The sequence below is a fragment of the Hevea brasiliensis genome, chromosome 4, assembly GCF_030052815.1.
Source record: "Hevea brasiliensis isolate MT/VB/25A 57/8 chromosome 4, ASM3005281v1, whole genome shotgun sequence".
Lineage (NCBI taxonomy): Eukaryota > Viridiplantae > Streptophyta > Magnoliopsida > Malpighiales > Euphorbiaceae > Hevea > Hevea brasiliensis.
Window position 1 is genome coordinate 10,259,444 of NC_079496.1, and position 25,364 is coordinate 10,284,807.

Consider the following 25,364-nt stretch of genomic DNA (forward strand, 5'->3'; position numbering starts at 1 on the left):
TCACTCTTTAGCGGCCACGAGTACCCTCAAGAGCGTCAAAACCTTTCCCTCCGTTTTCCTTCTCGCACCTCACTCCTCACTTCTCACCCGTTTCCTCAGCTAAAAGTACTCCGGCTCAGCCTCACCACCGATAGCAACCGGCGATCAGCGCCTGCGATCGATTCCTCTCACTTGCCTTCGCTTCAATTGACAATTTCATGCCTCTACTTATGTATCATAGTTTCTGCGCTATATAGAGTTTCTGTAATCATAAACTAAAGAGGAAGAACCGAAGATGAGTACCGTCGATAAGATGCTTATAAAAGGAATCCGGAGTTTCGACCCGGAGAACAAAAACGTCATCACCTTCTTCAAGCCTCTAACCCTAATCGTCGGCCCCAACGGCGCTGGCAAAACTGTAATTTCCTGGCTATTTCTGCTTTTTATCTGTGTACAGAATACAATAATCGGCTTGTAGTGGATGTTGAAGGTCATTTGTTTTATCCTTTGCTACTTTTTATTTTTATTTTTTATTTGCAGACGATTATAGAGTGTTTAAAGCTTTCTTGCACAGGAGAGTTGCCTCCAAATGCGAGGTCTGGCCACAGTTTTGTTCATGATCCCAAGGTAGCTTTCTCTTGCCACTCTTCTCCGGTTTTTGCACTCTTTTTGGCTGCCCAGAAAACATATTTTTTATGTTGCTTTCACTTCTTCCCAAAATGGGTTTATCATTCTTTGTTCTTATTGTCTCCCTGTGGCAACAATGTCTGCATTTCTTCTACATCTGTATTGAACTCAGTCCAATTGAGGTCTTTGGTTGTGCTTTTCACCTACAGCAATTTCTTGTTTCTTTTTCACTTTTCTCCCTTCAACGTTGCTTCTTTCTGTGTGTATTTTTCATCAAGTAATTTTCATTTCAGAACTATTTTTCATGTGTGGGCATGCAATTAGTTCATTAGTTAAGGTTTGTTTGTAATTTTAGGTTGCGGGGGAAACAGAGACAAAGGGGCAAATTAAGCTACGATTCAAGACTGCAGCAGGGAAAGACGTGGTTTGCATAAGATCATTCCAGCTAACACAGAAGGCATCAAAAATGGAGTATAAGGCTATTGAGAGTGTACTTCAAACAATAAATCCACATACTGGAGAGGTTACGATAACATTTTCTTTTTCTGCTTATTGTTTCTGACTTTCTGTACGTATCAATGTTGTAGTGATTTCTTGCTTATTTTTGTGAACTTTGTCTCATTGTCTTGCATTTCCTTAACAACAATGTGATTACCCATGAAAAGGAGAATGTTTCTAAATACTAAATAGTTACTTTTAAAACATTAGTGGCTTCTACTTTATGAGCCTATATGCTGGCTAAATACTTTTTTTTTCTTGGAATTAATGCTGTAAAGAAATTTCCTCATCAGTCTTTATGGTATGATTAGTTATCGGTATTGAAAAACAGAGCCTCTTTTTGGGGAAACCAGAAACGTTGTTGTTTCAGACTACTTGTGTGTAGGGCTCCTCAATTAGTAGTCTTTTGTTTGACACAATTTGAATTGAAGGAATTAGCTGTCCTTTGTTCTTGATGGCTAAAGATATTCATGAGAAATTACACAATGGAAGAGAAATGTTCATGGCCAGTTTTCTTTTTCCATTCCATATTTCTTCTATCTATATGTTATGCTTTTGTTGGCCAATGTGTCATCTGATGTAGTTTGAATTTATGTTTTTCATTGCCAAAATTATTGTTATGTTATGGAAATGTCAGTGTTGAACAGTTTTGGAATGATTTCCCCACTGTTTGTACTCAAATATAAAACCTACTTCTATCCTCTTGTTTCTTGCTGAACTGCAGAAAGTTTGCCTTAGCTATAGATGTGCTGACATGGATCGAGAAATCCCTGCTTTAATGGGTGTCTCAAAGGCCATTCTAGAAAATGTTATATTTGTTCACCAAGATGAAGCTAACTGGCCTTTGCAAGATCCTTCCACATTAAAGAAGAAGTTTGATGATATCTTCTCTGCCACACGGTAACCTTTGCACTTTCTCCTGAACTATTATGATGAACTTTAATGGTTAACTACTTCCACCAAGTGTTACAAGCATTAATTGCATATTTTGGCTGTTTAGATTTATTTTGTGTCAGGTTTAGATGTTTTGTTTGATTGCTTATGGATATTCTTTGCTACATTGTCCATTCTTGAACATGCCTAAGATGCCTTCTTGTATATATGAAGTTAAACTTTGTTAATAGTAAAGGACTGATAATAACTTCTAATTTTAATCAGTGTCTTCAAAAGCTTGCCTAGCTGTTGTGTATCCGGACTTCAGACTTGTCTTCTTTGCTGTGATTGTCTTTTTATGATACTGCAGGATTTTATTCTTTGGTGTATAATGCAGTTGATTTTACTACGCATTATCTTTTCAGGTAAACTATTAAATTTTGCAATGTTCAATTACACAGATACACAAAGGCATTGGAGGTTATTAAAAAACTTCACAAGGATCAGGCTCAAGAGATAAAGACCTACAAACTTAAATTAGAAAATCTTCAGACCTTGAAGGACTCTGCATATAAGGTTCTTATCTTTTTCCCATTTGCACTTTGAGATAATTATATGAAGTTCTTATTTTTGTGCTTCGGTTTCTTTAGTGGATCTTTCTGGTAGTTCATAGGGCAGTGGCAATTCATCTAGCGTCCAGCCAACTAGATAGGTTCCCATTGTTATTTAGTATCAACCCTTGTGAATTGAAAAGTGTATCCCTTAGTGGTGGATGAAACTTCCACCTTTATGTGCTTTAGTTCAAAAGGTCTCTACTTTTTAGTCTCACTGAGTTGTAGAATTTATTTTTTTCCGGTGGAGGTACCCAGAGTTTTCTTTCGTAGAATAGAAGAGGAAAGTTATTTTTATTTAGTTCTAATTATTGTAGAGTGAATTTGTTTTGCTTGCCAGTACCGTAATTGCAGTATGTTTTGTTTGCTCTCTTATGTCTTATCTCTTACTATTTGTTGACAGTAAAGGATCAAATGCCATGAGCTTTTTGCACTACTTTTGAGCTGCCTTTTGTGCAGAAGTTTCTTTTGTCCAGGCTTAATTTGTGGAATCTCCTACTCATAGTGATGAATGTAGGTTAAAGCTCTTAACGTTTGGTTATTTTCTTCTGCATGGTGTAATTACATTTTTAACCTCTTCCATGGAGTCTGGTTGATGTTTTGACTTGTCTTTGACTTTGAGCTTGTTTGCCTAATCCTTGATTCATGCATATTAATCTTATTCCTTTTGTAGTTTGATGGGTCTGACCAATTATGGCAGACGTAATAATCCCTAAATAAGTATGAAAATGATGCTGCAATCACTAAATAAATATGAAAATGATGCTGCAGTATTATTAACTGGACTTATAAATAATTTCTTCTGGCCAGAATTATTTTATGTTTTCTATTTGTTCTACGAATTTGTGCTGCTATATTTCTCATCCCCCATGACTTATGTTCCTTGCACTTCGGATTTGATTGAATTTCAAAACGTGTTATGTTGATGCGAAAGTTTCATTTTGTTTTTGCTTTAGTTAATTTGAATATAGGTTAAGTATAGCAAATGACCGGTTAGACTGGATTTGTTTTTAATGATATTAAGTTGTGTTCTTACAGCTTCGGCAAAGCATTGGTCAGGATGAAGAAAGAACAGAATCTTCAAAAGTCCAAATACAAGATGTAGAAAATAAAGTTCAGAATGTTGATGCAAAAATCCATCAAATTGAAACAACTCTGAAAGATTTGAGAAAACTACAGGAGCAGATATCAACAAAAACTGCTGAAAGGAGAACTTTGTTTAAGGAGCAGCAGAGACAATATGAAGCTCTTGAGGAGGAAAATGAAGGTTGGTTTTGTTATGCTTGGCTGGAGCATACTGATCCTTATCCTAGTTATTGAAACATTATTTTCTCTGCTTATCTCACACAAACATATAGACATACACAGGCACATGATTGTGCTCATCATCTTGTCTGTGGAATCATTTCATTGAGATGGATGTTGCATTTCTTGTACTGTTTCATACTTGCTTCTAATGTACTGCACTTTTCCCCTTGTTTAGATACTGATGAAGACCTGATGAAATGGAAAACCAAGTTTGATGAACATGTTGCATCTTTGGAATCTAACATTGGCAAGTTGGAGAGGGAAATGAATGACATTGAGACAAAAAGTTCTCTTCATAGGCAGAGCATTACAGAGTATATCCGAGAGAGTAGCAAGCTTCAGACTGAAGCTGAAGTAATCTCAATGAAACTATTCATATTTTAAAGTTTACTATTTTCCAATTTAGGTGGAATGTTTAGATGACCTCTTTTTTTTCAAATTAGGCTCACGGTTCCCAGAAGAATGAAAGGGATTCTACTATCCAAAAACTTTGTGCAAGACATAATTTAGGGTCTCTTCCACATACCCCTTTCAGCGATGACGTTGCTTTGAACCTTATGAATAGACTAAAATCAAGGTTGATAGATCTCGAGAAGGATTTGCAAGATAAAAAGGTGGTCTCTCTTTCTAAGTGTGTACGCATGTGACAAATCATGCATGTGTTTCGCTGGATATTTCTTTCTTTTGCATGCTATCATGCATGTATATATGCTTGCTTTGCTGTATACTTCTATGTCTTTCATGCACATATGTAATAGTGATCTAAGATTTCAATATTTTTGTATGCCTAAGATTTAAAGTGGCTTCTATGATAACTACAATTGTTGTTTCAGACATCAAATGATATTGAAGTTAAGACAGCAGAGAATCACTATTGGGATGTAAATGACCGTTGGAAAAACATTGAGGCTCTGAAGCATGCTAAATTAGAGATAAAGGTGCACATTATAACGCAACTCCCCACCCAGCACGCAATTTCCTTTTTTCCCCTCCTTTTCTCTCTCTATGTCTAGATAGATGGAAGTATGTTTTTGTCCTATTGTTAATGCCTTCATGTTCTACTTGTTATCAATATTGTAAACTTATGCAGAACGGCATTGTGAATCGCATGAAAGATAAGGAACGTGAACTTGCTTCACTTGAAGAACAAATTTCACATATTAATCTTTCTCATATGGATGAAAGAGAAAAAAACTTGGTAAGGATGGCTTCCTTTCTGCAAAACTTTTTTGCCTGGTATCTAATAACTCAGTCTTATTGAACAAATTGAATCTGTACACGAATCTGCTTCTTCTAGGAACCAAAAACAGAAATAATTAAAAGAAAAAGTTGTGGTTATCTTTGCAGCAAATTGAAGTTGAGAGAAAGACAAAGCAGCTTGCTGAAAGAGAGTTTGAATCAAACATTCGTCAAAAGCAAAGTGAGCTGTATGGGATAGAGCAACAGATTAAGGCACTCAATCGCGAGAAAGACATCTTGGCTGGAGATTCTGAGGACAGAGTGAAACTGTCCCTGAAGAAGGCAGAGTTGGAGAATCACAAGAAGAAGCACAGAAAAATGTAATTGAATTCATTCTTGCCCAATTTTTCTGTGTTTTTTAGTCTCTGCTCTTTTCTATGTTCGTATCTAGTTTTCTCCTCTCTCACACAGGCTAATGCTTTTTCATTTTCTTTGGCCCCTAGAATTGATGAATACAAGGATAGAATCAGAGAAGTGCTAAAAGGGAGGCTTCCTGCTGATAAGGATATGAAGAAGGAAATTACTCAAGCCTTAAGGTTTTTCCAATCTCACACTTGACTTTATATTTGGGGATGACACATCTACAAGAATTCATGTAGTGTTACTATTGCTTGTGAATTCTTTTAGGTTTGTAAGCAAATAAGATTTCGATTGTGATTGTTCTCTTGTTATTTTGTTTATCGGCTCTTTTGCAAAACTACACGAGATTATTGATAGCCATACTATTATTCTCCATCTATTTACACTCCTGCTCCTTTGAAGTTGCGACTGTATTGAATTGTGAATTATTATATATTTTCTCTTGTGTTTGTTTTTATTAGTATGCTATAATATAAATGTGTGGTACTGTGGTAGTTTTTGCCTTGCAGCCTGCTAAATAATATTGTGTCTCAAATATTTTTTAATTTCATTCCTCTTTCATGTTTATTTCTAATTTTTAAATTCTGCCTGTATCGTTGGGTCTATGTGTGTGGGGAATACTTGCATTTTTTTTTTTTTTTTTATCTTTTTGGATATTGTGTACAAATGAATGTTTTAGGGTGTCTCTCTACCAATAAAAGGTTTTACTCTGAATTAATTGGTTTAGCTTTAAAATTGTGAAGGGAAAGTCACTTCTAGATCTTTTACTTAGCCATCTTCCATACTTTTAATTTGAGTTGAACACTAACCAAACTAGGAACAGGAAAATAAATTTCTTCAAGTAATTAAATGTTGTATTTTCTTGGACTGTCAAATATGCTATGCCTCTACAAGGCATGTTGACAATGATATCAGAGCATCTGATGTTATTTGTGCATTGTTTATTGTTTAGTCAACTCAACATAGTGTCTGACTACTTGGAGAGGCATCTGAAATTCTTTTGATTAATTTTTGAGTTATCTTATTCTGTGTTGGTCCTTCAGTTTTTGTTATTTAATTGTAAGTCAGAGTTGTCTGGCAAGGTTTTTGGGTGTTTTTATCCCTTTTTGAGTTATTTTTTTTTTTCAATAAGATATTGACTTCTTCCTTGAGTTGATGTTTCTCCTGGTACAGGGCTCTTGGAATTGAATTTGATGACTTGAATTCAAAATCTCGTGAAGCTGAGAAGGAGGTAAATGTGTTGCAGATGAAAATACAAGATGTTAACAATAACCTGTCCAAACTTCGCAAGGATATGGACTGTGAGTACTGTTTCATACTTGTAATGAAATGAACACTGATATAGTGGTTTGGTTAGAAACATAGAATTATTAGGATACTTTTTTTTTGTTTTTGTGGTTTGGATCTCTCAAATAATTTGATAGGATGCAATAGCATGGTAAACTTTCTAACAAGATTTTATTTATATGCATCTACGAACAGATGTAATAGTTGTTTTTTAATTAATTATTCTTTTTATCCTGCTTGAAGTGTGATCTCATACAAAATTCCTACTTGATGATACCTTCGTTAATGAATTTTATCTATCATGCCTCAAATGTATCAGACTGTCAGTCTTGTTTTGAAGGGCTTTGACTCTGAATAGTGTATACTAACCACGTCAAAATGGATTTTATGAACCATATGGGACCATGAGAAGCTTAATATTCAGTATTTTCTGGAGTATATTAAGATTAATGGGCTCATATTTTGCATATCTTAACCATCTTTGTGATAAACACCAAATTGATAATGTGATTTTATATGACCTGTTAATGCCAACAGCTTTTCCATAAAGAGTTACCTAATATCTACTTTAAGGGTTTTTAATGATTTTTAAGTACTTCTGTTTAATTTAGATATGAATACATGCTGATCTAGGTTTTGACAGAGAAATATTTTTTTTTTTCTTGTTTTTGCCAATAAAGCCCTGTAGGGCTAGCCTCTTTTGAACTTTATGCTCCCCAAGTAATCCTAGTTTTGAACCTGTCAGTTACCCTAGAACATGGAATAGAAGGGGTGCCTAAGTTCCATGGGGTTTACAAGTAAAAATCCCATTGTGTGCTCTAGGCTGGCTTTTCTTATCATAGACAAAAAGTGTGATCATTGGCTTTTCAAAGTTTTGTGACAACATAGGTTTTGCATGATGCAATCCCAGTTCCCATGTTATAACTTTGATTTCAATGGAACAATGAAGTACACCTCTGCTCTATTTTGATCCGCAATTATGCTATAATGCTATTTAAGAATAACTGCTGCTAGTTAGCTTTTTTGCTTTTTAGCTATTTGTCATGCTTCTCTGCCATTATAATCTTTGGCTGATAGTGTTTCATGATCTGCTTATTTGTTTATCTATGTACTTATCAAGTGGATTTCATGTAGCAAGGAAGAGATTCATTGAATCCAAACTCCAATCCTTGGATCAACAATCTTTTACCATTGATTTGTACCTCAAAGTTTTGGAGTCTGCAAAGGAGAAAAAAGATGTCCAGAAAAGGTCCCTGAATTTTACTTCCATTTTCACATAATATATATGTCAGCTATTTGGCATGTTGATTTTTGATTTCTGAGGTGAAAAGGGTGCTAACATGGTGTCTGTTTCGTTGCCTGCAGCAAGTACAATATTGCAGATGGTATGCGGCAAATGTTTGATCCTTTTGAAAGGGTTGCCCGTGCTCATCACATGTGCCCTTGCTGTGAGCGCCCTTTCTCTGCTGAAGAGGAAGATGAGTTTGTTAAAAAGGTGTGCATTATTTAAACAATCATGGATCGATCCTAATAATATTCTTTGATGCCTGGCCCCTTATTTTGACATTAATTTTTTTTTTTTGTGGAAAATCTGCTGTAGCTTCTTTTGATTCTTGTGAGAAAGTAGAACAGAAGAAGAATGTTGAGAATGATTGAAGAGTTTGATTATTCCCTCAAGCTAATGGTGTCAAAATATAATCTGTACAGGACAACTAAATAAAAAATATAATCCAAATTAAATGCGTAATTATAGCAACGATTCTAGCACCTAAATATATTCACACAATCACTACAAATACACATATCGTAGCTATTTGGGGTACATATCTTAACACTCCCCCTCAAGCTGGAGCATACAAAACATATGCTCCAAGCTTGTTAAAAATATATTCAATCTGAGAGCGTCTAAGAGATTTTGTCAGGATATCTGCTAATTGGTCATTTGAGCTAACAAAGCTAGTGTCAATACACCTAGATTCAATCTTTTGTCTGATGAAATGACAGTCCACCTCTATATGTTTTGTTCTCTCATGAAACATTGGATTAGAGGCAATGTGAAGTGCAGCTTGATTGTCATAGATTAGATGCATTTGTTTAGGTTCCCCATACTTCAACTATTGGAGAAGTTGTTTCAACCATATAAGTTCACAAGTTGCTAAAGCCATAGCTCGATATTCTGCATCTGCACTTGACCTAGCAACCACATCTTGCTTCTTACTTTTCCAAGAAATCAAATTACCTCCAATCATAATACAATATCCTGAAGTAGACCGTCTGTCTGAAGGAAAACCTGCCCAATTTGCATCTGAGTAACCAATAATTTGTAAATGACCCCTGTCTTCATATAATAGGCCTTGTCCTGGAGCTCCTTTAATATATCTGAGTATCCGAATAACTGCATCCCAATGACTACTACATAGTGCTTGAAGGAACTGACTGACCACACTTACAGCAAATAAGATGTCTAAGCGTGTGATTATAAGATAATTGAGTTTTCCAACCAATCTCCGGTATCTACCAGGATCCTCCAATGACTCTCCCTGTCCAGGAACAAGTTTGACATTTGGATCCATAGGAGTATCTACGTGTCTACAGTCTAACATGCCGGTCTCTGTCAGTATATCCAAAGCATATTTTCTTTGAGAAATGGCGATACCTGTCTTGGATTATGCCACTTCAATCCCCAAGAAATACTTTAGCTTCCCAAGATACTTAGTCTAAAAATGACTGGACAAGTGTTTTTTGAGTTTTGAGATCCCAACATGATCATTTTCTGTAATAACAATGTCATCAACATAAACTAGATAAATGCACTTATCATAGCTATTATGGTGAAAAAATACTAAATGGTTAGTTTCACTCTGAGACATTCCAAATTGTTGGACTACAGTACTGAACCATCCAAACCATGCTCTCGGAGATTGTTTCAAGCCATATAAAGAACGTCGTAGGCGACACACCAAACCAAACTCCCCCTGAGCAACAAACCCTAGTGGTTGCTCTATATAAACTTCCTTAGCTAGCTTGCCATGTGAAAATGCATTTTTGATATCCAGTTGATGAAGTGGCCCGTGATGGATGGCAGCTAAGGAAATAAGAGGGCGAATCGAGCCAATCTGAGCCACGAGAGAGAAGGTATCACTGTAATCGAGGCCAAAGATCTGAGTATAGTCCTTTGTAACAAGGCGAGCTTTAAATTTATCAATCTGGCCATCAGGCCCCACCTTGACTGTATAAACCCATCGACAGTCAATAGTAGATTTTCCCTTGGGTAGTGGCACCAAATCCCAAATGCCATTGTTATAGAGAGCAGTCATCTCTTCAACCATTGCATTACACTATCCTGGATGTTTCGAAGCTTCTCTAACAGTCTTAGTTACAAATACATTAGACAAAATGGTGACAAAAGCATAATAGGAAGGAGACAAACGATGATAACTCACAAAATTATAAATAGGATGAGGATTTTGAGACGAACGAATACATTTTCGGATGGCAATGGGAGGAGTGGCATTGTCTGTTGAAGGCGAGACCGGAATAGGTGGAGATGAAGGAGGGCGAGAGTCACTAGGAGCAGGTGTTGTACCTGTATCAAGGAAAGGAGCATCAATAGTGTTAGTGGGAGGATGAGGACGACGTGAGTAGACGTGTAGAGGTGGTGGACTGATTAGTGGTGGAGGAAGAGTAGAAACTGGTAAGGCGGTGGGAATAAAAACCTTGGATGCGGTGTTGGAGGAAAAATAGGGAGATGTTTCAAAGAAAGTTGCATTCGCTAACACAAAATATTTATTTGTAAGTGGATTGTAGCATTTGTAATCTTTTTGAAGTCTAGAATGTCCAAAAAAGACACATTTTATTGATTTGGGCTGAAGTTTATCTTTGCTAGAAGCGTGATCATGAACAAAACAAATACAACCAAATACACACAGGGACAACTGATGTGCATCTTGGTCGGGAAACAAAATGGAATGAGGACTCTGATTCTGCAAAACAGAAGAAGACATTCAGTTAATTAAATAACAAGCAGTAAGAATAGCATCTCCCCAAAAAACGAAGTGGAACATTATGGTGAATGAGTAAAGTGCGGGCAGTTTCAACTAGATGACGATTCTTTTGTTCGGCAACTCCATTTTGCTGAGAGGTATAAGTACATGATGTTTGGTGAGTAATACCCTGAGAAGATAAGAAATGAGTAAAGGGAGTAGACAAATATTCTTTTGCATTATCACTACGAAGTATTTTAATAGAAACACCAAATTGATTACGTATTTCAGTAGAAAATTTTTGAAATATAGAGAATAATTCAGAACGAGACTTCATTAAAAATAACCAAGTGCAACGAGAATAATCATCAACAAAAGTAACAAAATAATGAAATCCCAAATTTGTACTGACATGACTTGGGCCCCAAATGTCCGAATGGAAAATTTCAAACATGGACTTAGTCCTATTATTGACTCGCTTGGGAAAGGAAACACGACTTTGTTTCCCAAGTTGACAGGACTCGCATTCAAAAGAAGATAAATTAGAAAGACTAGGAACTAATTTTTGCAATTTGGCAAGACTCGGATGACCCAGACGATTTTGAAGAAGATCAGCGGAAGTGGTAGAGGCAAGAGTAACTGGAGAATTTGAAGTAGAAAGATGGTACAACCCTTGTAACTCACATTCTACTCCAATCATCTTCCCCGCACTCCGGTTCTGCACAACAACAGAGTCAGCTGTAAAGGTGACAGAACAATTGAGATTTTTAGTCAATTAACTAATGGAGATTAAATTATATGGGCATTTTGGAGTGAACAAAACTGTGGTTAAAGGAATAGATGGAAAGATTTTTACTTCTCCTATGCTGTTAACTAAAGTTTGTGAACCATTAGCCAAAGTAACTTTAGACAAAACCGGAGGAAAAACTAGAGATAAGAAAAGACTTTTGTTACCAGATATATGATCAAAAGCACTAGAGTCTAGGATCCATGGACCAATGAGCGAAGACTGTGTTAGACAAACAAAGGAATTACCAGAATGAGCATTGTTAGAAGATTGTTGTTTGGCTGTTTGATATTGTAAATACTTCTTGTAATCAGCTCCAGTTAATAGGATAGAATCTGACACATGATCTTTCCATCAGGTAATGGAAGAATACCATTTTCACCGGATTGAGCCATGTGAGCAGTTGATTGGCCCACATTATTTGACTGAATGGGGCGTGGTGGTCAACCATAAAGGGTCCAACGAGTGTCTCGAGTGTGATTACTCTTATCACAATAAGTGCAATGGGGTCTTTTACCCTTGCCTCTCTGATAAGTACTCTGTCTCGATTGGTTTTCACTTTGTGCAGCTAAAACTGAAGGCTTAATTCGAGAGAAATTATTCTTATTGAGTGAGATGCGTAGAAGCCTGGCAAACACATCCTTTAGAGTGAGAACAACCGGACTAGTTAATATCTGGTCTCTAACAGAATCAAGGTCAGGTCTTAGTCCAATCAATGCCAAAACCATGAAGAACCTGTCCCGCTGTTGCTCAGAAATATTATCAGTACATGGCATGATAGAATTAAATTCATCTTTCAGTGATTCTTACCTATCCTAAATAACTAGACATATCTTGTTGATTTTATTGCAGATGAACTATATCTGATACTACCTTATAAATACGATTTACATCATTTGTATATAAGGTTTTCGCCTTAGTCCAGACTTTGCAACAGGTTTTACAAGATTAAAAAATATTAAGTAATTTTGGGTCTAGAGAATGCCACAAGAGACTACATAATTAAGCATCAATCTTAGTCTAATTAGCTCTATTTGTTAAAACTATATCTATGGCATTTTTAATCAAGTGGTTATCATACTCCTGCCCTATAAATCATAATTCTACTGATGCAGTCCAAGATATATAATTTTGACTTTCTACTAATTTAACAATGGTAATAGCTTGTGAATTACCAATGGAAGAAAATATGAGTTTGAGAATCTCAGAACCTGTGTTGGATATGGGTTTGAGAATCTCAGAACCTATGTTGAAGGTTGTATTGGAGGACTCCTCAATCTAAGACATGTTCGCAAGAGAAGCACACTGAAATGTTGATCAGAAATATGTCATAAAAGCCTATTGTATGAAGAGGTAGTGACAAAAAAGTGAGAGACAGGTGACAGGACCAGTGTAGTTGAGGTCGCCTGAGGTCGGCGAGTCAACGGGAAGAAGCGCTGGTGAGAGACGGTCGCCGGAGAGGGCTCACCAGTCGGTGAGTGTACCGCAGTCTTTCGTCGGCGGTTAGTGGAGAGGCCGATCCTGAGCTGGTTAATCCACTAGGCTAGGTTGTGATAGCCACGAACTTCCAGAAAGTGATCGGAAAAAGAGTGAAAGTTCCTCCCTATGAGGACTTTGTTTCATATTTCAAATCAGACCCATCGAGGGCTCTGATACCATGTGAGAAAATAGAACAGAAGAAGAATATTGAGAATGATTGAAGAGCTTAATTATTTCCTCAAGCCAATGGTGTCAATTTATAATCTGTACATGACAACTAAATAGGAAATACAATCCTAATTAAATACGTAATTATAGTTACGATTCTAGCACCTAAATATATTCACACAATCACTACAGATACACATATCCTAGCTATTTATGGTACATATCTTAACAATTCTTTCTAACACATATCATAATGTGAAATACAGCAAAGAGTGAAGGCTGCAAGTTCTGCTGAGCACATGAAGGTGTTGGCTTCAGAGTCCTTAAATGCAGATTCTTATTTTCAGCAGCTGGACAAGCTTCGTATTGTTTTTGAGGAATATGTCAAAATTGGCAAGGAAACAATTCCTCTTGCAGAGAAAAATTTGCATGAACTTACTGAACAGCTGGATGAGAAATCTCAAGTCCTTGATGATGTAAGCATTTGTTTTGGCACTTTTAATCATTAGAATATATGAATCTGTTGCACTAAACTTATTTTGATGGAGATATTCTCTGGTTTTAGTCCATTTTAACTAAAATTAGTTTTTAATTCTATTGCAAATTTCTGGGAAAGCATGCAAAGCTGAGTTACTATAATTAATCCTTAAATGAGAACAGAAACATTGTGATTCTTTTTTCTATGCTTTGTATTGATCCAATATTTGGGCACAATGTTGCCAGAAATCGCAGCGTGCACAGCAATTATTTTTTTTTTTATCATACAATCCTGATTATGGATCATTAGTGATTTGAAACATTAAAATTAGCTTTTCAAATTCTATTACTAGTATCATTAGTAATTTTATGCAATTGAGTTTGTTTGATTCTCTACCAGTAGTGGTTTGCAGGTAATTTGCCCCTTGTTGGGAAAAGTAGTCAAAAGTAATCATGCAGCCAACTGAAAACATGTGAAGTGGAACTTTGCTGAGTTGACTTGATTGTTGTTGGTAGACTAATGATGTTATTTTTTTGAGATAGTTGAATTTTAATGTAGCTCTTTCAAATATGTTTGTGTAAAGCTGTATTTGATTGTCTTTTTTCAATAAATTCTCTTGTTGATGGCCGCTTATCAATGGAAAGGGACTCAGACATGCCTTATGAATCAAGGATATTTGTTGTGAAGAAATAATTATTCTTCGATGTGCTGTCAAGTGACATGTTAGGAACTATCCGTTATGATGTTTGGTTATGATTGTTAAGAATGATTTTACTTTTAGGTGTTGGGTGTTTTAGCTCAAATAAAGGCTGACAAGGACTCAGTTGACGCCCTGGTGCAACCTGTTGAAACTGCTGATAGGCTTTATCAAGAAATCCAAACGTGGCAAAAGCAAGTTGATGATTTGGAGTACAAGCTTGACTTTCGGGGGCAAGGTGTCAGATCTATGGAAGAAATTCAGTCAGAACTGAGTAGTTTGCAGGGCACAAGGTGCATACTTTTAACTTATCACGTAATTACTTTAATTTTTATTCTTTTATCAAGCAATTTGGAAGCAAGCTGATCTTTTAAATTATGTTTTTAATTTGTTTTTGTTTCTGATATTAGTTTGAGTTGACTTTGATTTCACAAGTACATGCATATTTACTTCCTAGAATTTTGTTTGATTTCCCCATTGTCTACTTTCTTAATTTATCTCTCTTGGCAACCAGGGATGCTTTGCATACTGAACTGGAGAAGTTAAGGGAAGATAGGAGGTACATGGAAAATGATTTGTCACACATTCAACTACGTTGGCATGGTCTAAGGGAGGAGAAAACTAGAATAGGTAACACCTTGCATGATCTAAAAAAGGTGGAAGAGGAGTTGGAACGATTATCTGAGGAAAAAAACCAAGTTGAGCTTGATGAGAAGGTCATCTTTCATCCTATCTGGTTATTCATATCGTTTGTCTCAACTGTCAAAAGTTTGTGAATGCATTTATGCACTTTTCATGTTGGTGGTAAAGTAATTTTTCGTACCTGAGTAGCTGAGTCTTTAATAGTTTCCATGAAAACTGGTCAAATGCCATTGCTATGCCAAGTAAAAAAGCAGTTTTAACTTTGGGTTAGGGTGTGCACTGTCGGAGTATAAAATCCCATGACTCGAGTTGTGTAATTAGGTTTCCCAGGTCGGTTATTTTGACTTGATCATCGTTTATATATTTCATCTGTGTGTCAAAGCTATCCAGTTTTTTGAAGACCTTGGTTGTGGCGCCTGTGATAACACTAACTCACTATAGTTATTAGTTTTAAAAGGGGTTGACCGTGGATAAAACTTAAATAGTTGATTCAAAGTTTGAAGTTGTAATTTCTTGGAGAGTGATGAGGCTTTGAAATACAAAATCTTCCACCTTTGCATTCTTTCATGGGTGGACTTGGTGCCATGTAGGTTCACATTTCCTACCTATGTAAGATGGTAGTTACGGTTCACTCACAAAGATGATTGATTAACAAGTAGAACTTGGAGTTCAAAATAGGCCTAGGTTTCTTGCTTTTGTCTAATGGTTTATAAAGTAATTCTTAGTTGGTAGGTGTAATGTAGTTTCTAAATTTTTCCATGTCAGCAAGTTTTGTCTTTAAGGTGGCCCTGCCTAGAGTTGTAAATGTGCTGAGCTGCTCGAATCGAGCTTTGTATAGCTCAAGCTTGATTTGTGACTTTTTCCTTAGGCTTGAGCTCGGCTAGAGCTCAACTCAAGCTTTAATATCATAGCTCGAGCTCAGCTTGTCTTAAGCTTGTTTATAATATAAACAAGCTGCGCAACAAGCCATCAACAAGCCAACTTAGTACAAAAAATTAGATTTTAAAAATTTTTAAATACGAAAATAACTTTTGGAACCCATTTACTGGTTTAAAGGCCACATGATACAGTTGTGATTGTGAGGAAAGGGGAGAGGTTCTCTTTTATAGGGAAGAAACTCCTCTCCTTCTTATCAACTTCCAATGTGGTACAAGGCTTTGATTCTTTCAGCACTGTGTTATATGTTATAACACCTTTGGTGTACAAACTCAATCACTAGAATAATAATGACCTAGTGGTGTGGACTTGGCTAACCAAGTCAATGACCTAGCTTCAACACCTGACTAGAGCAAGGCCTGTTTTTCCTTTTTTTTTTTTTTTTCTTTTTACATTTCCTTTTAATACATAAATTTATAGTTTTTATTTAAACTATATTGTGTTGATCCAATTTTTTTTAACATATAATTTCATTTTTAGTTAATAACATTAATTTATTGTATTAAATATATGGCACATAATTTATTAATTTTAAAGAAATCATTCATAGTATTTAACTCTTTATATTTTGTGCGCATCCAACACTTTATACAATTTATTCATACATAATTATGATGAAATTAGTTGCGTATATAGTATTTAACTAGAAAATACATATGTAATTAAGAATTATACGGTAATTTAATGCGTTTATGAGTATTAATATTGTTAAGAAAAGCTATCTATTGTTTAGGATTAGTGACTCTCTTATAGCAATGTAATTTTGATTTACTATTAAGTTAACATGAATAAATTGATTCTTAATTAAGTTATACAAGGCTACAATGATTCAAGATTTTAGTTCATTAATATCTTAGTTCATTTAATTGGTTCAATCTAATACTTTATAAACTCAATATCTTAGTTTATTATCTATTAATGTTAGTCTATAGTGTATAATGTACTATGATGTAACATACTAGTAATGTGATGTAATATCTAGTTCATTATCTATAAAAGTTAGTCTATAATGTATAATATACTATAATTGTAATGACCCTATTAGGGATTGTTACTGGTGGTGGGAAACGAGTTAGCTTAAGGTTGTCGAAAGCCGTAGCAAGCTTAAACTTGTTAAAAACATTAAATTATTCCTTATAAACCAAACCCCAAAGCAATTCATAAGTAACTACACTTTAGCATTTCCATCATAGCATAAAATATTTCTTTTAAAAATGACTCAGAATTTTGAACCTTCTTATTACATTCATAAAATGCTGAAGTGTAGTTCATCCATATCATACATAGTTATTAAAGAGTGCTTAGAGGTTAAGGTAAACATACAAACCGTTTTGTTCTTGCATATATCATACTTTCTATAGACTAAAACCAAGCACAGTATCTAACCATTACAATTACATGTCTACTATTAAAGAAAAAACTCTAAGTCATACTTTAAACTTTGCTAGTCCACTATAGCCGATTAGTCTTGCTGTAGACACCTTCTAATCTTGTAGTTTTGCACCTAGGGTTGATGGAAGGGGATAAGTTTTGGGAAGTTTAGTGAGTAAACAAACAGATATTATACTTCTTTTATTATATCATTCAATTCATACATATGCAATGCATCAATCATATGATTTTACACAACACAAACACTTTACATAAGATGGACTTGTTTCCAATGATTTCTCACAACCAATTTGCTCGGTTCATGAAGATGCTCTTCAGGACTTCCTCTTAATACATAACGTAACCAATGTGCCTAACTCGTAAAAAAGCTCTTTGGTCTTCCTCTATCATAAATACTGAGCCATCAGCTTATTAGACATCGCCTAGTCTTATTACATTATATCATGCATGATCATAACATATCCATAGCATAGGGAAAATCAGTGGGTCATCCAACATTTATCGAGCATCAATAATTAATTATGTAGTAATGTAATATATTCGTGTTTTAAATACAAACAACCTAATAATACCATAAAATGATGCATGTGAATGGTCATGAGTCTTATTATAATTAATTAAAAAAGATTAGCATTAATCAGGTTAGTATTATTCATCTCTTGTAGCTTATCAAAACCTGAACGGTAGTTATTCCTTAACTGTAGCCTTCCGGGTTTTTTACGTATGATCCTATAAAAGACAGACCCTAATGAGTTATCTGAACTTCTAAAACTATATATACACATCATAGCATTAATTTTAGGTCATTTCTATATATGAAATTGGGTTTTGGAGCCTCAAAATGAAAAGAGAAAATGTGTCGAAGTACGGAACTTCGGCTGTTGAAGTCTTCAACCTTAAATGCCCTCGGCAGATAGTAGCTACTCTAGTTGTCGAAACAATGGTTTTCTGTAGCTGAGCCTGAAAATTTCTAAAATTTCCAATTTGAATTCTACAGCTTCACATTTCCAAAACACTTCAACTCATGTCTAAAGCTCCAAAAACTTAATTCAAACATATATTCGTGCCACTCATCAACCAACTCATTTAACCCTAGCATTTCAACATGTGCCCAGGAATTCATCTCCAAATCCATACAAAAAATCAACTTTTCATCAAAACCCAAAATAAGAGAAAAATTTTAGTTCAATTGCATAAAACCCCAAACTAACAACTTGTGAACTATAGCAAGGCTTTAAACAACAGAGATTCAATCAAAGATGTAAAACTCCTATTCCACTCTTGTATACACATTCTAATACTACAACTACTCTTAAAAGTCCTAACACCTAACATGCATCAACTTGGACTTGTTATAAGCATAACCACTTAACAAAACCCACTCAAGATTGTAACATCTAGTAGTAAACTTCACATTCATACAAGAAATTTACCTTCCTTGAAGCTTTAGCTCTAGTCATTGAAAACTATGATTCACTCCTTGCTCAAACACCAAAACACGATTGATAACATCAACTCTTGTTCAACAAGGAAAATTTATTGAAAAGAGTAAAGATTTTGAGAAATATTTGTTTAGAAAACCAGTTTGCAGAAGGAGGGCTGCTTAAAAAAAAAAAAAATTGAGTCTCCTTTTAAAGAAAACGGCCCACTAAAGCCATTTATACCCTCGGCTATAAAAGGACTTTAGTTGTTGAAGTTCATACTGCCTGAAAAAGAAACCTTCTACTCGCAAATTTCAACCCTTAGAACTCTCTAACATAATACCTGTAATACATACAAACACTTACCACTATTTCTACAGTCCGTGAAACCCTAAGTTCCACTAAAAATTCCCATCAATGGTAGAAATTTCGGCATCGGAAAGTGGTGAATGTTATAATAATATACCTTCTAACTAGCCTTTAGTTATTAGATTTTAGTTAATGTGTATATATATATATAATTAATGACTATAATTGAAGGCTATAAAGTATATTGTATATTTGTTTAGCTTAGTTAGTTATAAAGAAATTAATTATATATGTAATTATTAACTATAAGTATATTATACAATATATTACAATATGCCTTCTAGCTAGTCCTTAGGTATATAGTCTTTATTTAAAATATATATATGTAATTGAGGACTATTTAATTGAGGACTATAAAACATATTATATAATATATTAATACACTTAAAATTTAGGACTATGAAGTGATCTTATATGATTTATTTCCATATAGCTTAATTAGTTATAAATAAATTAATTATATACATATATAGTTACTAACTTTAAGAAGATTATATAATATACTATAATATACCTTCTAACTAGTCCTTAATTATATATTCTTTAACTAAAATGCACATATATAATTAAGGAGTAATTGCGGACTGGATGCAATTATGACTAAAATTTTTAAGAAAAACTTAATGAACGAAAGATAGCATTAGGTTATGTGCATATATGGTTCTATTAATGTCATAAAACTTGGGGTCGATTATACTTTTGATTTTATAATTATATGCTGTACAACTTAATTATATCATAAATGTAAATGATAATTATTAATATATTATTCCTTAGAATAATCATAAACAAAATTAATATATTTACAATATTATGAAATATAATAATTAACATAAAGAAGTTACATTTTCACTTAATAAACTAAGTTAACAAGTTTGCTCATGAGCCTGTTAAACAAGCTAGCTCACAAGCTGGCTCGCAAGTTTTAAGAAGCCCATTATTAGGTTGAGCTCAGGCTTGACTTGTTTATTAAACGAGCCTAAAAATTAGACTTGAGCTTGGCTTTTTAAGAAAATATGTCTAAAACTTAGACTTGAGCTTATCCTTATGAGAATTTGACTGGATGGGGCTATGTAGTTCACTATCCTGGTTTTGTTAGTTTTACCCTAAACATTTAACTACTGCAATCTCCAATTTTCCATGAAAAGCTCTAGCTTCTATTATTTCATCATCATGCATAGAAAATTGATTTGCTTGGTATCTTTTCAGCATTTGGAAGAGGCTCTCGGCCCTTTATCTAAGGAGAGAGAAAAATTACAGAGTTACTGCAGTGAATTGAAAGTGAAACTTGAGAAGGAATACGAGGAGCAGAAAAAACAATTAGATGACTATCAGTGGGAAGTCAGCGCACTTCTTAAGACTAATTCTAAAATTAAGGAGTGAGTTTTGTGAAACTGAGGATTGATTTACAAGATTACTTCACGCCATTTATCTTGATCTTCAATTTCGTGCTTCCAGGTATAATGATTTAAAGAAAGGGGATAGATTGAAGGAGGTGCGAGAAAAACTCTCTCTATTAGAGTCTCAGCTTCAAAGTTGTGATAAAAGGAAGGAAGAGATTTTAGCTGAATTAAACCGAAGTAAAGATGTTTTAAGGAGCCAAGATTCCATAAAAAGAAATATTGAGGACAACTTGAATTACAGGAAAACTAAGGCTGAAGTGGATAAGCTTACCCAGGAGATTGAATCTTTGGAAGACAGAATACTGAAGATTGGCAGGGTTTCTACATTTGAAGCTGAACTTGTCAGATATTCACAAGAAAGAGAGAGACTTCTTTCAGAGGTATGTATGAAATTTGAGAAACTATTCCATGCTCACTTTTTGAAGTAAGTAGGGTTAGGCAGTTAGTCCATAGCTGTTATTCATTTCAATCATGGTATGCTTACTGATTTCTTCTTATAGGATACAAGTGAACCTATCACTTGAAATGGTTGATGAATAAGTTCTCAAGTACTGAATTGTTATAGAATACAAGTGAAACTGTTGTCTGAAAAATATACAAAAAATATATTTCTTATCAGAATATCTACCATTACTGATTTCTTATGTCAAGCCTTCATCTTGATTAAATCGAAAAGGACTAACTTTTTTATTTTAACTCACTACAGTTGAACAGGTGCCGTGGTACAATGTCAGTTTACCAGAGTAATATTTCAAAGAATAAGATTGATCTTAAACAGGCCCAATACAAGGACATTGACAAGCGGTACTTCGACCAGCTAATTCAGCTTAAGGTGGGACATATTCCTTATTACTTGAATATGTTATTCAACGATACCCTTTCCAATGTGTTTTACCTGAACAATTTGTGACAGACGACTGAAATGGCAAACAAGGACCTGGACAGATACTACAATGCAGTTGACAAGTGAGCTTTTCCTAAACAATTTCATATGTGTTTGTGCTCTTTATGACTTATTTAGGGTTTATAAATTCTTCTTTCTCAATTTTCTCGTCATAGCTGTGTAATCAGAGGGTTTTGTTTGTTTTTTATTTTTGTTGTCCTTGGGTTGTTGTTGCAGTGCCTTGGAACATTAGGTAGTTATTGTTTACCTAACTTAAGGCGTACTGTAATTTCCTCAGTGTTATTAAGGCGAGAGGTGAGTAGAGGACCTTTTTGGAGGCGCCATTGCCTAGACTAATATATATATATATATATACACACGCTTTTAATATAAAAATATTATACTTCTAACTAGCTTAGTAAGTAAAAAAACATATTTTATTACCCTTATCACCCATCTAACAAAAAAAATTAAAAAGAAAAAAAACACTACCTGGTGAGAAAGAAAGAAGGGGAGAAAAAAAAAAGAAAGAAATAGGAGGTTAAAAGAAAGAAAGAAAGAAAGAATCAGTTCAGCAAGAGGAGAGAAGAGAAGAGAAGAGGAGAGGAGAGGAGGAGACAACAGAAGCAGAGAAGAGGAGAGGAGAGAAGTACCTGGTTTGTGGTCTCTTGGAGTGCTGCTGGCGTGAACTGAGTGAAGGAGAGGTTAAGGTTCCTTTAAAAGTCGCGTGCTTTTTTCTGACTGAAAAAAAAAAAATTAAATGTTACCCAGCCTCGTGTCTCAGCTCCTTGGCAAGAGAGGCAGTTGCCTCTCTCCACCTAGGCGTGCCTCGCCCAGTGCCTTTCCTCGCCTTTAATAACACTGAATTTCCTGCATTGTGAATTTCTTGGGCCATGTGAAAAATGGACCCATGACCTATCTTGCTCCCAGTCCAACTCTTTGCCACCTAAGCTAAGATACTGATGTCATGTCATGCAACTTCTAATTGTGGTAGTTTACTTGATGTTTTGCTATATCTGTGTGAAACCTCCTTTGAGCAGCACAAGCAAACTGAAATGGAAAATCTCTATTCAGCTTTTGGATGCCACCTTGACGGTGGTGTTGAACTATCGTCATTCTCGCTGACCATATGCAAAATTATTGCCTTCTTGTCTGTGTGCCCATGTGGATGTTGCTTCAATTGTGTTGATAAGAAATAACATTACAGTTTTTTAAAAAGCATCTCCTGATGTTTTTAGAGCACTTATGCGGTTCCACACCATGAAAATGGAGGAAATAAATAAAATCATTAGGGAATTGTGGCAACAAACATACAGAGGACAGGATATAGATTACATTAGCATTCATTCGGATTCAGAAGGTGCTGGGACTCGATCTTACAGCTACAAGGTATGAACTATAAAATGTCTAAAAGCACTGTTACTTCTTGCAAGTCATTCTTCATTTGAATACAACTTAGCTCAGGTTAACCTCAATGCCAATCTAGTTGGGGTGAGCCAGTCAGCTATATGTACTCTTTTCCTCTCTCATGCTCATTTGTCTACCTTTTCTGTCGGGTCTAATGATAAAATACTGAATCATTTTTGAACCACTTCACTGTCTTCTTCTCTTGTAACCTGAATATATTCCATCTTTTCTACCAGTGCATCTATATTGAGCATAACCAAACTCAGTCGCATCTCATTCAACTTATCCTTAATCAATGGCATTTCCACCTTCCAACAATTGCACTCATTCTTTCTATGGTTATTTATAGGATTTCCGCATTCATTTTGGCATCCTCATCTTTGCTACTGTCCATTTATGGACATTTTTCTTCTCTGGCCAACATTGTTGGCATGGATCATAGCAGGCCAAATTGCATCATAGAACTTCAACTTAGCTAGAACATACAATTTCGTACACACACCTATTGCACTCCTATTTTTTCAATGTCTCTTCCTCACTTCATCCTTTTCTTGAAATACTCTGATGATATTTTAACTGCACTCATGACAGGTTCTAATGCAGACTGGAGATGCAGAGCTAGAAATGAGAGGAAGGTGCAGTGCTGGTCAGAAGGTGGGTAATAATTGAAAGCTTCTTTTGTGTTTTATGAAAAGAAATGGAAAAGGAGATAGCGAGAGAGAGGTAACTCTTTCTTTGACTTCAGGTCCTTGCCTCTCTTATCATTCGGTTGGCTTTAGCAGAGACATTTTGCCTTAACTGTGGAATACTAGCTCTAGATGAGCCTACAACGAACTTGGATGGCCCAAATGCCGAGAGTCTTGCTGCAGCTCTTCTTAGGTATGGTCACTCTACAAGTCCATTTTACAGGACATCTGATGAATTTGGACTTACACTTGTATTTATCCTGTATCCTGTCTCCAGAATTATGGAGGATAGAAAGGGGCAGGAGAATTTTCAACTGATAGTGATTACTCATGATGAACGTTTTGCCCATCTGATTGGTCAAAGGCAGCATGCAGAACGATACTATAGAGTCACTAAAGATGATCAGTAAGGCTTTTTTTCCCAAATGATGCTCTTATGTTGTGATATTGCTTTTCTGAGTTTGCATTGCATTTCCATTTGTTTGTTATCTTGTTTTTCGTGTACCTGATTTATATGATTCAGACTAAAATTTCTACATCTACTTTTCAGTCAGCATAGCATAATTGAATCTCAAGAGATTTTTGATTGACAATCGAAAATGAGGCAGAAGCATCCTTTGTTCAGAAGGAGAAAGACTTGGAATGTTCAATCTGAAATTGAAAAAATTTCCAGAAGTCAGTTTTTTGTATATAAGCAACGGGTAAATTAATTATGATACATCATTTCCCTCTTCTTTCCCTTGGTTTCTTTTCTTTTATTGAAAACCTCTCTATATGAAAGCCTTGTTTATTGCTTGGATGAAGTCCTCCAAGCCAAAAGCATCTAACCTTTGGTTGTTGTAAACGGTGATGTAGTGCACTCTGTTTTAATAATGAGTATTGATCAAAGCATGGACAAGGTGGAAGTGAGTGTTGTCTTGTTTTCCCACCACTCATTTCTGCTTGCTGCAACTTGGCATGTGTTGCGTTTGTGGCATAGCAAAAGGATGTGGTGTTGGAGAGATTCACAAATTATGGATTCCAATACGTTTCATATCTGACACTGGGTTAAACTTCAGACTTTTCAGGACCATTTTTTATCCAGCAATTCTGGGCACCATCGACGATGACAATGTTATTCTTGCTGAATCTGAATTAACTTCCCTTTCGCATTTCTGTGAAACCTTCCGTACTCTTTTAAACGTGCATCCTGTGGAAGGCACACTTATAAATGATATGCAAGAAAAAAAAAATCAAATTGAATTTGTATACAATTATATTTTATTTTTTATGATTTAGAAAGAATTAAATTTTTTTTCTTTAATTTTTATAAAATTTCAATTTTTAATTAAAAATAAAGAAAAAAAAATATCTTTCTATGTTTCTAGCGTTGTGTTTTAATATTTTTTTTTTGTGTTTATTAAACAAATAAAAATAGATATTAATTTTTTAAATATTGTTAAAGAACTGCAGTAATATGGGTCGATCATTTCCAATAATTTTTAAATCATGACATTTATGTTAAAAGCCTATTTTTGATATCATAAGAATTTTTAAAAATATTTCTTAGCTTAACATATTTTTGAGCTTCAAATTATTTTGAAAAAAAATAAAGTTTTCTTTATTTTTTATTTTTAACTTATAACGTCCTTTATATTTCCTTTTTATAATTAATAAATAATTTTTTTTCAGTCCTAACAAATAATTAAACATAGTATTAAATTTATTAATTATAAAATAAAAAGATCAAGCGATAATTATAATAGTAAAAATATCAACGTAGGCCTAAGGCGCCTTATTTTGGCTTTATCTTTTCAAGATATGCCCAGTCCCACATCGTGTCTCCCCTTTCCCTCCCACCTCCCTCGCATT

The 25,364-nt window shown here is 34.8% G+C and overlaps 1 protein-coding gene across 3 annotated transcripts; it reads left to right on the top strand.

Moving 5' to 3' along the window:
• Positions 1-24,404, top strand: LOC110645035 (DNA repair protein RAD50). 3 transcript variants are annotated; one of them, XM_021798033.2, is made up of 27 exons: positions 3-397; positions 520-606; positions 962-1,129; positions 1,829-2,004; positions 2,439-2,553; positions 3,627-3,855; positions 4,072-4,250; positions 4,340-4,510; positions 4,730-4,834; positions 4,987-5,094; positions 5,244-5,455; positions 5,579-5,671; positions 6,669-6,796; positions 7,917-8,031; positions 8,148-8,277; positions 13,466-13,675; positions 14,459-14,667; positions 14,889-15,090; positions 20,344-20,513; positions 20,593-20,917; positions 21,244-21,369; positions 21,451-21,503; positions 22,659-22,809; positions 23,419-23,481; positions 23,573-23,706; positions 23,791-23,919; positions 24,064-24,404. In XM_021798033.2, the coding sequence occupies exons 1-27, from the start codon at positions 275-277 to the stop codon at positions 24,101-24,103; spliced, it is 3,951 nt and encodes a 1,316-aa protein (XP_021653725.2). In that variant the 5' UTR covers positions 3-274; the 3' UTR covers positions 24,104-24,404. The 3 variants fall into 3 exon arrangements, 2 of the variants coding, with proteins under 2 accessions (XP_021653725.2, XP_021653726.2); XR_009148177.1 differs by lacking the exons at positions 22,659-22,809; positions 23,791-23,919; positions 24,064-24,404 and having other exon boundaries at positions 1-397; positions 23,573-23,666; XM_021798034.2 differs by lacking the exons at positions 3-397; positions 520-606; positions 962-1,129; positions 1,829-2,004; positions 2,439-2,553 and adding an exon at positions 3,000-3,101.
• Positions 24,405-25,364: the final 960 nt, after the last annotated feature.